Here is a 16575-nt window from a genome sequence, read left to right as displayed (position 1 = left end):
AGACGTTTGTAAATTTCCTGTTTGATTTTATTTGATTTGCCTGTAAAGAAAGCGTTCCTGTGTTCTTGGAGTGCCTGTCGCAGCTGCTGCACACACTTGTAAACAGAAAAGCTACGGCTGTGGATTTGGGGCTCCCATTAGTTGCTGCAAAAATCCTCTCCCTTTAACTGAACACCTGGTTCCATGAGAGAGGTACCGTATGTGTCATATTTATTTTGTTCAAAGTGCTTCATTCCTGTCCACACAATAAGTTCCTTTGTGGCCTCATTTTCCCTTAATATATAATTTTTCCTGCCTTATTTAAATATACCTTTCAATGTGTGTGTGTGTGCCAAACCTGTGTGCTTTTATCCCAGAATCCATTGTTTTTTAATGATCCTACAACGTTTTTAAGGAGGACTGTGCCTGAGTAAGAACGCTGATGTACTTATATTCTACTGTATATTTATCCACTATTTTGAATTTCGTTGTCACTAAGTGAACCTCTTGTGCAGTGTATGGTGCTGTGTTGTCACACATTGTAAGCAACCTTTGTGTGCATTATTGCTTTGTGATTGTACGTTCAGTTATCAATCCTATATCATATCCGATGACTTTTTTTCCACCTACAGGCTAAGGCCCTGCCTCTTTGCACATATTGAATATTGTCTTTAAAACTCTTGACAGTCATCTGAATTTTCTTTTGATTTTTTTCGTTTTCTTTGAAGTCTTAGGTGTTTCTTTAAACGGGGGCTGCAGGTGTCAGAACATCTCGTACTGCACCGTGTGGTTCAGTGAGGTGAGAGGTGAGATGGCTCTTTTCTGCACAGTCCTCCACCGTCACCTCCCTCCACTGTGCTTTCATCTCACTTGTGTTTCCGCCCTCCTGCCAGTGGCTTTGTTTTGCTTCAGACATTCATATTCTTAAAGCACTGTTCGTCAAAATGGGTTTTCGTAAACATGTCATGTATTTTTGAATACAATGTCTTTAAAGAGCTGCAGTGCTCATGTTTTCAACAAGCATTGCCTGTTTCAAACCAGCACATCGTCCTTTAAATGGAGTCCAATGCTACCACAGCTGAGTACACATCACTCCAGATCTACAGCATACAGAACGGCCATTGTTTACCCAGTAAGAAAAAAATGTTTAGTCATTTTCATTGTGCATTGTTTCTCATGTACAAAACTAATTGAGAAAAAAAGATGTTCAGTGGCAGTGTTTTATGAATTTGGTCTGCTATAAGTATGACTGTGCCTTTGGAGGTGGTAGAATGCAATTCAGATGTTTTTAATTTTAAAGATATAAATTAAAGAATTTTTAAAATTGCCCTCCTGCATATTTATTTTCTTTGAAGTTGCAGTACACTCATATTTATAATATTAACAGATAGACAGTGTTGGGGTTTGACATGCAGCTGCATTCTTCCTTATTTTAACCTTTTGTTTGATAAACGGACTGGCTTTCTGGCTCGCACTCACACACTCACGGTCATCACTTGTGCTGCAGTGCAAGTGGGACACTAGAAGAGAAACCACAAATACATCAGTCTGTGTTGTGAAACTAAAAAATCAATTATAAATGAAATGTGTTGCCAATATGAAGCGTGAGAACGTAAAATGCTGCATGACAGAAATACAGACAACAATGTGTGAAACCACAGCACAGTATGTTTCACATAGCAGGGCTTTGTCTGATGTGGAACGGCACTAATACATTTCTGATTTCTCATTTATTTTTTGTCAATATCTGGTTTTGATCTTTGCAGGACTGTCAGTAGAAGACTAACAGTGACATGTAGTGGTGATTTATTGCAACTGTGCTTTTGTTCTGTCTGCACAGAGGGCTACTGTATGTTTAATGAACATCCTGTTTGTAACAGAACACAAAAGACAACAAAATGTTCAACACACATTTTACAGTAATCAATATTTGCCTCAATTTAATTCAGAGTATTGCTGCTGGTGGTCATCTATTAACAATAACAACACAGCTGCCAGAGGCAAGCTCACAGCTGCCATTCAGAATACAAGATTCATACCTGATACATCTCTGTAAGTCAAAACCAACAGCCTTATATTGCTGAATTTATGTACATATACAATATATCTTGAAGTGAGACACACTGGAAGACAACATTTTCATTCTGTTGCACACAATGACTGTGGGAAGGGAAAAAGATCAACACATTCTTGTTTGCATCCATAAAACCAAAGCATACTAAGAAAAAGCGATCGCGTGCAACCTCGAGATGAAACTAAATCACAGCCTGGTTTGAATGTGTAGTTCTCTGTATCCGTACATGTTATGACCTTCAGCTGTTTGAACCACAGAGAGCAACATAACCTCAGAAAGACAAACGGCCTCTAGCAGTACGTGTTCCCGAGCAATATCAGAATAACGAGGATCGGCCAAATAAAAAAAAAAAAGCATATATTTCTCTCTTCAGAATGGACTTGTGCTTAAAAAGCAGATGGTGTGTGATAACAATGCAAAATAAACTAAGGCAAGGAGAAAAGTCTGAAATCATATCAACATGAACCAAACATCCTGCTTTATGCTGTGATCCTCTCACTGGTGAGTATTTATGGCTGTTAATGGGAAGCCATTTGTATCCGAGGCCAAAACAAAGATGCTTAACTCAGAACTCCTGCATCCTTCAAGGACTCACGACCTGTCATGGCCTCCCAAATGAACACATTTCCACATAACTGACACGTCCCGATCAGAAGCAGCCGTTCTGCAGGTGAAGGGTTGCCCTGCTCTTTATAAGGTGCTTTACTTTTAAGCGTTTTGTCGTCTACCTCTAGCAGCTTTCAGCAGTAATTAGTCAGCCCACATGCACGAATCAACACCGTGGAATTCCATTTGCACGCTGTAAAACAGGCACGCTCGTACAAAACACTGCAAGATAAGCGAAAGAATCCAACTGCACACAAGTTGAAGTACCATGCAAGCTTCAGCCGAGGGGGAAAGTGTCAATTTCATTTAAAAAAAAGTCACAACATTGAGCAAATCAAATAAGCTTTAAAAAGTATTTCTCTGATGTATTATCACGTGTACCAGATACACAATATGAGTATAGTCATAAGAGCTAAGTGGGTTTCAGTATATATAACACAGGAGTATGAAGTGCTTTAAAAATGGGTCTTAAGAAGTTAATAAAAGGAAGATGAGATAGCTTTATTGGCAACCCCGCAATAAAGTACGTACGTTTTATAGTACACAGAAGTACGTACGTTTTAAAGTACACAGAAGCGTTGAGAAGCTGTGTACCTGTCACGGAGGGTTATCAGTCTTCTCCCTCCCATCAGCTGCAAAGCACTAGAACGTTTGTTCAGTTCATATTTCTATTAAAAAGTATCCAGTTGGTGTTTTGGTGCTGAGGGCTTTTTTGTTTTTTTTTCCCTCACAAGAAATTAAAAAAAAGAGGCCTTTAGATCCTGTGAATTAAGCACCAGGTCGTCTTCATCGTCTCCCCACGTCTCTCTTTTCTGCCATGAACTCTCACTGCGTCTGAAATACAAGGAGGCACACACTTTGTGTAAAAAGGATAAACTTCTTTTTATAACTCTAAACTGTTTTCAGAGAGGTCGCATTGAAAGCTGTGTGTCAGATGAACCTTGTGTAGCCGCTGTACTAACCTGTCCTGGCTGTGGGGCGGCTGTCTGTCCGGGTGCCGGTCCCGTCTGTCCGTAGTACGCGGCCTGCTGCCTGTAGTACTCGGCCCAGGCTGCGCTGTAGTCCGGCTGGCCCCCCGGTGTGGATGCTGATCCGCCTGCTGCTCCTGGTGCTGCAGCTGCTGTTCCAGGAGCAGAGCCGCCCGCCTGGGCTAGAGGTGACAGAAACATAGAGACATGACCCAACCCCAACTCACCACCACACTCATCTGACTTCAGGACCAGTAGTAGTTCACCTTGGGAACAAAACATTCAGTGCGTCACAAATCCATCCTTCATTCTCAGTCTAATCAGGTTTTGAGGATGCAGTGTGGTGTTTAAGTGACAAATGTAGATTAATCATACCAGCAAAGTAAATTTGATCGATTATAGAGTGTGATGCACCCTCCTCTCCCAGAATAAAATGCAGAAATTTAGGATGATATGAAACATTGAGTTGACTTTGTTTTAGTTAAAGAGTAAATAAACACCCAAACCCTTTTTTTCTGCTGAAAACCAATGTATATGGTAGATACATTGTTTTTTTAAATCTGGTGTTTAACAGATTTAAGCACAGCATTCTGGGAGCTTGAAGCTCATGTAAAAAAAAAAAAGAAAAAGACTCCAGACAGCTAAATTCCAAATCAACCTCTTTGATATGTGACAAAAACAAATCAATTATTCAAATCCCAGGTTCCTTTTTGTTTTTGATTCATTAATTGACGGATTGTTTTTTCTGTGGTTTGACTGGTTGAACCACCAAATCAACCGTTGTCTTGATCACAGCCGATAAAGCTTCAGATGGAGTTCATATGCAGCCTCACCCATCTTCTTGTAGTACTCCTCCCAGGCCTTGGTGTAGTCTGGCTGCCCCCCCGGCGCCTGGGCAGGCTGGGTCTGGTCCCCTGACGTTTGGGCACTTCCAGCTGGGTCAGCGGGGTACTGGGCTGGCACAGCCCCTGATGGCTGCTGGTAGTACTGAGCGTAGTAGGCCGCCCAGGCCGCATTGGGGTCATTGGCTGCTGCCTTGCCTAGAAAAGACGCAGGGTGGAGGGTGTGAGGTCCTCATAGGGTGAGGGTGAGGCCCTGCTACTGGCCTGGAGACCGGGCTTGGAGACCAGGGGGGAAACAGAGACAGGGTTAGCCAGAGCAGCTTAAGTTAACACATCTGCATCTCATGACAACATTTCCATCAGTACTCCTGTTGACCATCTAAGACTTAGAAGAAAGAATGGCATTACTCATCTGAAATGACTGGGAGGGTTTACACTAAGACCTAAAGCCTGGAATGAAGGTCCCGTAGTCGGGTTGAAGCGCTTTGACCCAGAATAAAATAAGAAAACATAAACATCGATCCCCGAAAAGTCACAGGTGACTCACTGGGGTCATGGGGGGCCTGGGGCTGCCACTGCTGGAAGGTGTTGCTCCAGCCTTGAGGGGTGAACTGCTGAGGACCTGGAGGACCACCGCTGAGGAAATAAATGGTTTATTGTTCATAATCTCTCAGGATCATCACATCACACGTTTACAATGAACCAATAAATGCTCCTGGACAGCTAAACAAACAGCTGCACATTAGTGGTACTCACTGTGGTGGTCCGGGCGCCCCAGGTGGTCCGGGGTTGTATGGGTTGGGATTGTAGGGACCCATTGGACCAGCAGGACCTGGTCCACCTGGCCCCAGTCCGACGTGACACAAAGGTCCCTGGAGCACAAGACATAATCACACATCAAATAACGAAGAACAAAGACAAAGTTTTACTAGTTGTAACAAAAAGAAAGACGAATAATTGCCTCAATCTTCTCCTCGATGAGCTGCTTGGCGTGGTCGATCTGCTGCGGTGAGCCCCGGATGATGAACAGCTTGAAGTTGGGGTCTCCGTTGGGGGGCGGCTGTCGAGAGATTTCCACGAAGGCCCCCGTCTGCTGGTTGATGGACTTAACGTTCTCTCCTCCGCGGCCAATCACGAGGCCACACTTGTGGGCGGGAATAGAGAAGGTAATTTCCCCTCCAGGGGGCCCCCAACTGCCTTGTCCCCCACCTCGGCCCCTGTTGCCTGTAGGCATGCCTGGAGGACCTGGAGGACCCTGTGGATGGAGAGGGAGAAACATCATATGTTATTTTACAGCTGATGCGAATAAGCTTTAAAGCATTTACTGTTAACCACAACTGATGAATATGATAATTTACTGCATTTAGGGTGTGTGTATATTAGAGTGAACAAAAGCATGTTTTAGACAATGTGAGAAAGAGAGATCCATACCCCTTGCCCCTCCTCCCTGACCCTAATGCTCTGCAGCAGGTCGTTGATGATCTGGGCAGCGTGCTCGCAGCGGTCAGGAGGACCACTGATGTGGGCAATTTTATCCGGACCAGTCCCGTCATCTGGAAGAAATCATTCATCATCTTCATTCAGCTTTATCTTTGATATTCTGAATCACATTATTCTAATGTGGAAGGGTCACTTGTAGTTCTGAGAATCGATACCCTCAAAGACCTCACATAGTCCATGGAGGTAAGCTACCTGCTCCTAGTGGTCAAAAACAACTCCGCTCAACACAATGTTCCTCATTTGTAATCTTAGATTTTTGCAGGCACGCCCATAACTCAGGCACCTATTTCAATAATGCACCTTGAGTCAATAGAAAAGCAAAAAAGAAAGCAAGGTGACACCTGACCTGTACAAACAAACTCATGTGAAAAGGCTCACAAAGGTTATCGCCGTCTTTTGTTTGCATTTATCATTCTGTAAAAGACCAAAGCAGTAGAGGCCCCGTGAGTGTCATTTAAGGTTACTTTTTATGAATCTGCTTAGTGTCAGTGGCATCAGACATCAAACTTTTATGTTGTCTTGACATTGAGATATATACATATTTATCAATGAAACCATGATCATGAAAGTCGTCACCTTGTTTGAACTGTATCCTAACTCCGGCATCATTCTGGATTTTTTTGATCATCTCTCCGTTGCGCCCGATGACCACACCGACTGAGTGTCTTGGTACAGGGATCTGAGTGGGAAACATACGTTTGTAAAAACTTGGATTTGGTCCAAACACAACAAATCCCACGTCTAATCTTTCTCCCATACACCCACACCACACCCACACCCACACCCACACACACACACAAACTCACGTCCATGCCTCCTCCCATTCTGGAGCCAAAGTCATTTCTTTCACTGAAGCCACCGTGGTCTCTCTCTCTCAGGATCTCCTGCACCATCTCCTGGGCTTGCTGAACAGGAAAACATGATCATTACAATACATGGCGACGCAGCACCACACATTAATGTCGACGAGCTGTTTTCATAAGTGTACCTGGACTTTGTACGGATCTCCGATAATGCGCAGGGGCTTGTCGACGTTGGGTCCCTGAGAGGCGTCCTGGATCAGGATCATCTTCACCCCTGCACGCTCCTTGAATATCACACGATTGAAAAATTCACACATAAAAATCTATTGCCAATCCGAAAACACACGTTTTTTAAAAGAGTTTATTAAAACTATCTGAGAGCACAAATCCTTCACGATAGTCAGAGTTTCTAAATGCAAAAGTCGTAGCCATGCACTGTACCTGTAGCTGTTTGATAGTCTCTCCTCCCTTGCCGATGACGAGGCCAGCCTTGCCAGCTGGGATCATCATCTCATGCACCGAGCCGTTCTGCCCGTTGGTGGACTCGTGATAAGAAGACGGGGATGTACCCTTCCCCCGGGACACTATCTCATCCAACAGTCTCTTTGCATTCCTGGCCAGAGCAAAGCTTATCAGTTACTCCACATGCACTTTACAAAATCATGTTATTAAGATTATATAATGGCAAGTGTCATTAAAGGTAACCCATTTAAAAAATGGCATAAAAGAACCGGGCTTCAAACTAAGTGCATCAGCACTTGTTGGGAAAAACATTTGATATATGCCCTCACTTCTGTGATTGGGGGGGACATGAGTACAGAGACAATCCACTGAATCATAAGCAATAACTTCTCATGCTTCAACATAGAACAACATTCGGTCTGATACTTACTGTATGGAGTCTTGGGAACCCGTGAGAGAGACGCATCTGTCTGGAAGGCCTCCGCTGTCTGGAGACACACATGGAGTACATACGTATGTGACATGAGATCAACATTTAAAGGAAAATGCTGAATTGTAAACTATACTATAAATGTAAAACTGAGGCTAACTGTTAAAGGCTAACATTAAAGAAGTGCAGAAGGTACCTGGTGCTATTTGAACCTTGCACCCTGACTCCTGTTGAATCTTGTTGATCTGTTCACCTCCACGGCCGATAACTGGAGTCAAAGAGAGAGCAAACGGGCGGTTGTTGGTGGGTCACATTATCAATAGGAGATATGTTCGTGTGTCTTATATTGCAGAAACAGAGTGGCATCAATATGTGTAAAAACAGTCGTGCTGCACTCACTGAGTCCCACCATGCTGTCTGGTACACTGTAGTCCTCTGTGCTGGAGACGGGCCTGACACCATCAGCAGGAGAGGATGACAATGGAGGAAAAAGAGGCAACAAATCATTTCTGTTTGCAATTTTGCCATCATCTTTTTCATATCCACTGGCATTAAACAAAGGCCCAATACTTCTACATAATACGCAATCAACTGAAAGCTATGAGCTCTCACCTTTGTTGTGCAAGAGCAGCGAGCTGTGCACCAATAGCTGAGAAAAGAGAGAAAGGGAGACAACAGAGCAAAGGAGAGGTCCTGGATTACTACTACTGCTGGAACAGGAGTACTGTACAACTGGAAGTCTGTATGAAATAGAGTCAACTGGGAGTTATAAACATGTATTGAACTCACACAATGCATTGGCTGAATCCAAGTCACTCTCTCCAGCCAGCTTCTTGCTCTCCGGTTCATCTGTTAGGTGAGGAAACAACTGATAACTACTGCAATCATGTGTGTCTGTGTGTGTGACATGTCCTGCAGAGAGAATACCTTCTGCATCTACAGCCCTCATCAAGTGTGATATACAATATAAATGAATTTGTCTCGTGTCCAAAGCGACAAACGAGGCACAGTCCTCGAGCATCAGTAGATCACACCGTGCACACCGAGCAGCGGTCACCAGTACCTGCGTCCTCCAGCTGTCGTTTCTGTGACGTGAATGCAAAGTCATCCGACGCAGCATTGTTGATCACGGCAGGACCGGCGTCGCCCCCAATTTTAGCTGCAATCTGAAACAAAAGTGTAAAAAAAAAAAGACAATTGAGCTAAGAAAAAACACTGATTGTACAACTCTGCCTGCAACACTTACATATGGATTGAGCTTCTTACAACAGTCTGTATTCTGTATATATTTAAACTCATATTATGGTCCTATCTTTAGTCTCTATTATCAGTTTATTGGTTATTAGTTATTGTCTATGATTTGGCTTTAAATTCCATTTATTTCTTCTTTTTGTGAGGTGGCTGATGTTACATCTATATCTATCATTACTATTATTATTATTATTATACAGATATTATAATGTAACACTAAAAGATCTGTGCAATATAAATACACTGTGCAATACTAGTCTGTATATGTAATGTTTTTAGTTATTTATTATGATTTTTTTAGCTTTTTTGACTTATTTAATATTCTTTCTTGTTTTATTACTTATTTATAATACTTTTATATAATAATAATTTGTTAATGTCTCTTGTTTACACTCTCTGCTGCTGTCATCCTGTAAATGTCTCCTCTGCTGATTAGAATACATTGATGCACTGTTGCATTTTTTTTCTTGGCTAGTTTGATGAATTATTACATGCATTTGTTATATAAACCATGCACCTCCACAGTTGAATAAACAAATATAATCTTGCATTAAATGGATATACTCTTGCATTAAATGAATATACTCTTGCATTAAATGGATATAATCTTGCATTAAATGCATATAATATTGCATTAAATTGATATAATCTTGCATTAAATGGATATAATCTTGCATTAAATTAATATAATCTTGCATTAAATTAATATAATCTTGCATTAAATTAATATAATCTTGCATTAAATTAATATAATCAATTAATATAATCTTGCATTAAATTAATATAATATTGCATTAAATTAATATAATCAATTAATATAATCTTGCATTAAATTAATATAATCTTGCATTAAATTAATATAATCTTGCATTAAATTAATCTTATCTTGCATTAAATTAATATAATCTTGCATTAAATTAATATAATCTTGCATTAAATTAATATAATCTTGCATTAAATTAATATAATCTTGCATTAAATTAATATAATCATTAAATTAATATAATCTTGCATTAAATTAATATAATCTTGCATTAAATGGATATAATCTTGCATTAAATTAATATAATCTTGCATTAAATTATAATTTGCATTAAATTAATCTTGCATTTGCAATGGATATAATCTTGCATTAAATGGATATAATCTTGCATTAAATGCAATATAATCTTGCATTAAATGAATATAATCTTGCATTAAATGGATATAATCTTGCATTAAATTAATATAATCTTGCATTAAATTGATATAATCTTGCATTAAATGCATATAATCTTGCATTAAATTAATATAATCTTGCATTAAATGGATATAATCTTGCATTAAATGCATATAATCTTGCATTAAATGCATATAATCTTGATTAAATGAATATAATCTTGCATTAAATGAATATAATCTTGCATTAAATGGATATAATCTTGCATTAAATGGATATAATCTTGCATTAAATGGATATAATCTTGCATTAAATGATATATAATCTTGCATATAATCTTGATTAAATGAATATAATCTTGCATTAAATGCATATAATCTTGCATTAAATGAATATAATCTTGCATTAAATGCATATAATCTTGCATTAAATGCATATAATCTTGCATTAAATGCATATAATCTTGCACATGTACTGGTGTTGATGGTTTGTTATGGTGCACATGCTTGTTATGGTCTGCCTCCACTGTTAGCATCCATGCTAACCTGTTAGCTCACCTGTCGGGCCCTCTGCACCGCGTCCATGAACGCGTCCTTCTTGCCGCCTGCGGCCCCGTTCCCCAGGGCGGCCTGTCCCGCAGCAGGGTCCCCGGACCCCGGCGGAGGACCCGCGTTGTACTCCGACATGCTGACGGGCGGACGGGCGACGGGAGGAGACAGAACCGGGGAGAGGAACCGGGGAGAGGAACCGAAAGGCATGAAGGCACCGGAGCCACTACGGCGGCCGGGAGGGGTGTTCGCGTTTTTTAAAACATTACATTCAAAATGATTTCTGTTTTCCCCAACTTTTTTTAATTGTGTATTTATATATTTATTGATATTTCTATTATTTTTTATTTATATATATATATATATATATATTTATTTATTTATTTTTTTATTATTATTATTATTATTATTATTATTATTCATTTCTTTTTTATTATTTTTATTCATTATTGTTTTCTTTTTTACTGTACATGTTAATTTTTTTTAAATTTTGTATTTATTGTTATTTCTATTATTTTTTATATATATTTTTTTTTTAATTATTATTATTATTATTATTCATTTCTTTTTTATTATTTTTATTCATTGTTGTTTTCTTTTTTACTGTACATGTTATTTTAATTTGTATTTATTTGTTTATTGTTATTTTTATTATTTTTTTATTTGAATATATATATTTTTTTAATTATTATTATTATTATTCATATTATTATTATTATTATTCATTTATTATTCATATTATTCTTTTTTTTTTTCATTAAAAAAATCACTAAATTTAAATTTGTGATTTCGGCTGGATAGTTCCACAACATTCCATTATTATTTACATATCCACTATATCATTAAAATTATTCCATAGCAATTTATTTTATTTCATTGTCGTCTTCTCTTTTACTGTACATTTTTATTTTATTTTATTTATTTATTGTTATTTTTATTATTTTTTATTTATATATATTTTTTAATTATTATTATTATTATTATTATTTATTTTTTTAATTATTTTTTTTGCGGACGGGCGACGGGAGGAGACAGAACCGGAAGCTGCTGCGGGAGAGGAACCGAAAGGCATGAAGGCACCGCAGCCACTACGGCGGCCGGGAGGGGTGTTCGCGTTTTTTAAAACAATACATTCAAAATTATTTCTGTTTTTCCCAACTTGTATTTTTATTCATTGTTGTTTTCTTTTTTTACTGTACATGTTAATTTTTTAAAAATTTGTATTTATTTATTTATTGTTATTTTTTTTATTTTTTTTTATTTTTATATATATATATATATATAATTATTATTATTAATATTATTCATTTCTTTTTTATTATTTTTATTCATTGTTGTTTTCTTTTTTACTGTACATGTTAATTTTCTTTAAATTTTTATTTATTTATTTATTGTTATTTTTTTTATTATTTTTCATTTATATATATTGGGGTATATTAGGTGTAAAAACTATGTTATCATGTTAAAAGAACACACCAGCCACAGGGGGATAATACAATACATTTACTTTAATTATATGTTGTTTATAGTTTGTTACATTCAAGATTATTGAATGTAACAACTTATATTTTTATTCTATACAAATTAACTGAATATATATATATAAATATATTGTGTTTTATATGTATGAACAAATGTCTCAATAAAGTTATTGAATTTAAAAAAAACATCCGTGAAAACATCATGACATTACGTCACTGCACCGCTACTGTGACCAACCACGAAACATTAAATAAAGAAAATAAAACATTAAATAAAGAAAATAAAACATTAAATAAAGATAATAAAACATTAAATAAAGAGAATAATACATTAAATAAAGAGATTAAAACATTAAATAAAGATAATAGATGATATTGCAGCCTTCGTGGTATCAACTTAAGATCTTAAAAATAAGAACTTGAAAATTTAAATATATATATATATATATAAATAAATATATTGTGTTTTATATGTATGAACAAATGTCTCAATAAAGTTATTGAATTAAAAAAAAAAAAAAAAATCTACCCGGCATGCAATGCAAACATCATGACGTTACGTCATTGAACCGCTACTGTGACAAACACGAAACATTAAATAAAGATAATGGATGATATTGCAGCCTTCGTGGCATCAACTTAAGATCTTAAAAATAAGAACTTGAAAATTTAAATATATACATATATATATATAAATATAAATATATTGTGTTTTATATGTATGAACAAATGTCTCAATAAAGTTATTGAATTTAAAAAAAAAAAAAAAAAAAAAAATCTACCCAGCATGCAATGCGCGGTGATCGCCGGAACCTATTTCCCGGTCACCGGGATTCTACCGGGACGGCTCCTCTAGCTCCCGGGCGGCTCAACCTCCTCTAGCTCTGCTAGCTATAGGAGGTTGAGCCGGCCGGTCCACCGGTACCGGTACCGTGAAAAACACCGGTAATCCGGCACACCGGTATACAGGAGGATGAGCCGTCCAGTGAAACATCCGTGAAAACATCATGACGTTACGTCATTGAACCGCTACTGTGACAAACACGAAACATTAAATAAAGATAATGGATGATATTGCAGCCTTCGTGGCATCAACTTAAGATCTTAAAAATAAGAACTTGAAAATTTAAATATATACATATATATATATAAATATATTGTGTTTTATATGTATGAACAAATGTCTCAATAAAGTTATTGAATTTAAAAAAAAAAAAAAAATAAAAAATCTACCCAGCATGCAATGCGCGGTGATCGCCGGAACCTATTTCCCGGTCACCGGGATTCTACCGGGACGGCTCCTCTAGCTCCCGGGCGGCTCAACCTCCTCTAGCTCTGCTAGCTATAGGAGGTTGAGCCGGCCGGTCCACCGGTACCGGTACCGTGAAAAACACCGGTAATCCGGCACACCGGTATACAGGAGGATGAGCCGTCCAGTGAAACATCCGTGAAAACATCATGACGTTACGTCATTGAACCGCTACTGTGACAAACACGAAACATTAAATAAAGATAATGGATGATATTGCAGCCTTCGTGGCATCAACTTAAGATCTTAAAAATAAGAACTTGAAAATTTAAATATATACATATATATATATAAATATATTGTGTTTTATATGTATGAACAAATGTCTCAATAAAGTTATTGAATTTAAAAAAAAATAAATAAATAAAAAATCTACCCAGCATGCAATGCGCGGTGATCGCCGGAACCTATTTCCCGGTCACCGGGATTCTACCGGGACGGCTCCTCTAGCTCCCGGGCGGCTCAACCTCCTCTAGCTCTGCTAGCTATAGGAGGTTGAGCCGGCCGGTCGGTACCGGTACCGTGAAAAACACCGGTAATCCGGCACACCGGTATACAGGAGGATGAGCCGTCCAGTGAAACATCCGTGAAAACATCATGACGTTACGTCATTGAACCGCTACTGTGACAAACACGAAACATTAAATAAAGATAATGGATGATATTGCAGCCTTCGTGGCATCAACTTAAGATCTTAAAAATAAGAACTTGAAAATTTAAATATATACATATATATATATAAATATATATTGTGTTTTATATGTATGAACAAATGTCTCAATAAAGTTATTGAATTTAAAAAAAAAAAAAAAAAAAATCTACCCAGCATGCAATGCGCGGTGATCGCCGGAACCTATTTCCCGGTCACCGGGATTCTACCGGGACGGCTCCTCTAGCTCCCGGGCGGCTCAACCTCCTCTAGCTCTGCTAGCTATAGGAGGTTGAGCCGGCCCGTCCACCGGTACCGGTACCGTGAAAAACACCGGTAATCCGGCACACCGGTATACAGGAGGATGAGCCGTCCAGTGAAACATCCGTGAAAACATCATGACGTTACGTCATTGAACCGCTACTGTGACAAACACGAAACATTAAATAAAGATAATGGATGATATTGCAGCCTTCGTGGCATCAACTTAAGATCTTAAAAATAAGAACTTGAAAATTTAAATATATACATATATATATATAAATATATATATTGTTTTATATATATATGAACAAATGTCTCAATAAAGTTATTGAATTTAAAAAAAAAAAAAAAAAAAAAAAAAAAAAAAAAAAAAAATCTACCCAGCATGCAATGCGCGGTGATCGCCGGAACCTATTTCCCGGTCACCGGGATTCTACCGGGACGGCTCCTCTAGCTCCCGGGCGGCTCAACCTCCTCTAGCTCTGCTAGCTATAGGAGGTTGAGCCGGCCGGTCCACCGGTACCGGTACCGTGAAAAACACCGGTAATCCGGCACACCGGTATACAGGAGGATGAGCCGTCCAGTGAAACATCCGTGAAAACATCATGACGTTACGTCATTGAACCGCTACTGTGACAAACACGAAACATTAAATAAAGATAATGGATGATATTGCATTCTCTCTATTGACAAGGTTGTGGTCTGCAGCACCACATATAAAGTTCTGAAATTTCAACTATGAGGAAACTCATCTTTCATAAAGATAAATCTTTCGGCCTGTGATTCGCCGGGAGAGGAATACCAAGCATTGTTAAACATTTAGGGTGTGCCATGTTGTTTTGGACTTATCTCGATTGATAAGGTTTAAAAGTGGTGCTTGGAGAAAAAGAAAGTACACAACTATGCAATAAAATGCAGATATGGCACTATTAAATATGTGCAAACTCTCATTTAACAGGAATAAGTAAAGTTTTAAAAACACAGACATTTCATCCACTGGCAACTTTTGTGTTTTTGACTATTGGTGAGTTTTCCTTTGATTTATACAAATGCCACACCCTTTCACCAGGTTAACGTGTCCCTTTGGTGGAGCAAAGTTTAATAAATCTATTGCCCCACGGTTTCCTCACATAAATAAAGATCACAGATCGACAGAGGCCATTTTTGTGGTCACTGACGCTGACTGATGTAGCTATTGTTGATGACAAAAAATATCTTCTCTATCTTTTTATTTTTATTTTTATTTTTATTGTTGAGCTGCTGCAACACCCGAATTTCCCCCATGGGGATCAATAAAGGATTATATCTATCTATTTTGGTATCTATTTGGTAAAAACTATGTTATCATGTTAAAAGAATACACAAGCCACAGGGGAATAATACAATCAATTTGCTTTAATTATATGTTGTTTACAGTTTGTTACATTCAATATTATTTCTGTTTTTCCCAACTTTGCTCCCTTTACATTTTTTCTTCTATTTTTGTTCATTGTTGTCTTTTTTTTTTACTGTACATTTTTATTTTATTTTTTAACATTGTTAAACATTTAGGGTGTGCCATGTTGTTTTTGGACTTCTCTCTATTGACAAGGTTGTGTAACACTCTTATCAAGTAATACGGCCAAACCAGTCTGCAGCACCACATATAAAGTTCTGAAATTTCAACTATGAGGAAACTCATCTTTCATAAAGATAAATCTTTCGGCCTGTGATTCGCCGGGAGAGGAATACCAAGCATTGTTGAACATTTAGGGTGTGCCATGTTGTTTTGGACTTATCTCGATTGATAAGGTTTAAAAGTGGTGCTTGGAGAAAATGAAAGTACACAACTATGCAATAAAATGCAGATATGGCACTATTAAATATGTGTAAACTCTCATTTAACAGGAATAAGTAAAGTTTTAAAAACACAGACATTTCATCCACTGGCAACTTTTGTGTTTTTGACTATTGGTGAGTTTTCCTTTGATTTATACAAATGCCACACCCTTTCACCAGGTTAACGTGTCCCTTTGGTGGAGCAAAGTTTAATAAATCTGTTGCTCCACAGTTTCCTCACATAAATAAAGATCACAGATCGACAGAGGCCATTTTTGTGGTCACTGACGCTGACTGATGTAGCTGTTGTTGATGACAAAAAATATCTTCTCTGGTCAAAATGTTAAACAGTTGGACTGCACAACACATTAAGGTAACACATGTTCAAAGAAGGCACCGATTATTGTGTTTTCATGTATAAAGATAATAAAA

At 37.9% G+C, this 16575-nt stretch overlaps 1 protein-coding gene across 3 annotated transcripts; it reads right to left on the bottom strand.

Moving 5' to 3' along the window:
- Positions 1-3406: 3406 nt before the first annotated feature.
- Positions 3407-10818, bottom strand: LOC129097933 (far upstream element-binding protein 2-like). 3 transcript variants are annotated; one of them, XM_054606836.1, is made up of 18 exons: positions 10632-10818; positions 8728-8830; positions 8454-8513; positions 8277-8313; positions 8064-8116; positions 7861-7932; positions 7665-7722; positions 7214-7385; positions 6958-7056; positions 6776-6874; positions 6546-6648; positions 5901-6022; positions 5431-5724; positions 5226-5341; positions 5017-5105; positions 4461-4667; positions 3622-3893; positions 3407-3493 (listed from the first exon to the last, which is right to left on the bottom strand). In XM_054606836.1, exons 1-18 carry the CDS (start codon positions 10758-10760, stop codon positions 3485-3487), a joined length of 2094 nt encoding a protein of 697 aa, XP_054462811.1. In that variant the 5' UTR covers positions 10761-10818; the 3' UTR covers positions 3407-3484. The 3 variants fall into 3 exon arrangements, with proteins under 3 accessions (XP_054462811.1, XP_054462812.1, XP_054462813.1); XM_054606837.1 differs by having other exon boundaries at positions 3622-3809; XM_054606838.1 differs by lacking the exons at positions 3407-3493; positions 3622-3893 and having other exon boundaries at positions 4575-4745.
- Positions 10819-16575: the final 5757 nt, after the last annotated feature.

This window comes from Anoplopoma fimbria, chromosome 11 (assembly GCF_027596085.1).
Source record: "Anoplopoma fimbria isolate UVic2021 breed Golden Eagle Sablefish chromosome 11, Afim_UVic_2022, whole genome shotgun sequence".
NCBI lineage: Eukaryota > Metazoa > Chordata > Actinopteri > Perciformes > Anoplopomatidae > Anoplopoma > Anoplopoma fimbria.
The sequence above is the reverse complement of the archived record's forward strand: the minus strand, read 5'-3'. Positions and strand labels throughout refer to the sequence as shown.

What these genes read in the sequence shown, in the direction of transcription:
- LOC129097933 (XM_054606836.1), bottom strand. Translation starts at nt 10,760, where the DNA reads ATGTCGGAGTACAACGCGGGTCCTCCGCCGGGGTCCGGGGACCCTGCT. An exon ending in CGGTGCAGAGGGCCCGACAG is followed by an intron (nt 8,831 to 10,631) that starts GTGAGCTAACAG and finishes CTTTTGTTTCAG; the next exon opens with ATTGCAGCTAAAATTGGGGG. An exon ending in TCAGGGAGGAGGGGCAAGGG is followed by an intron (nt 5,725 to 5,900) that starts GTATGGATCTCT and finishes CTCCATCCACAG; the next exon opens with GGTCCTCCAGGTCCTCCAGG.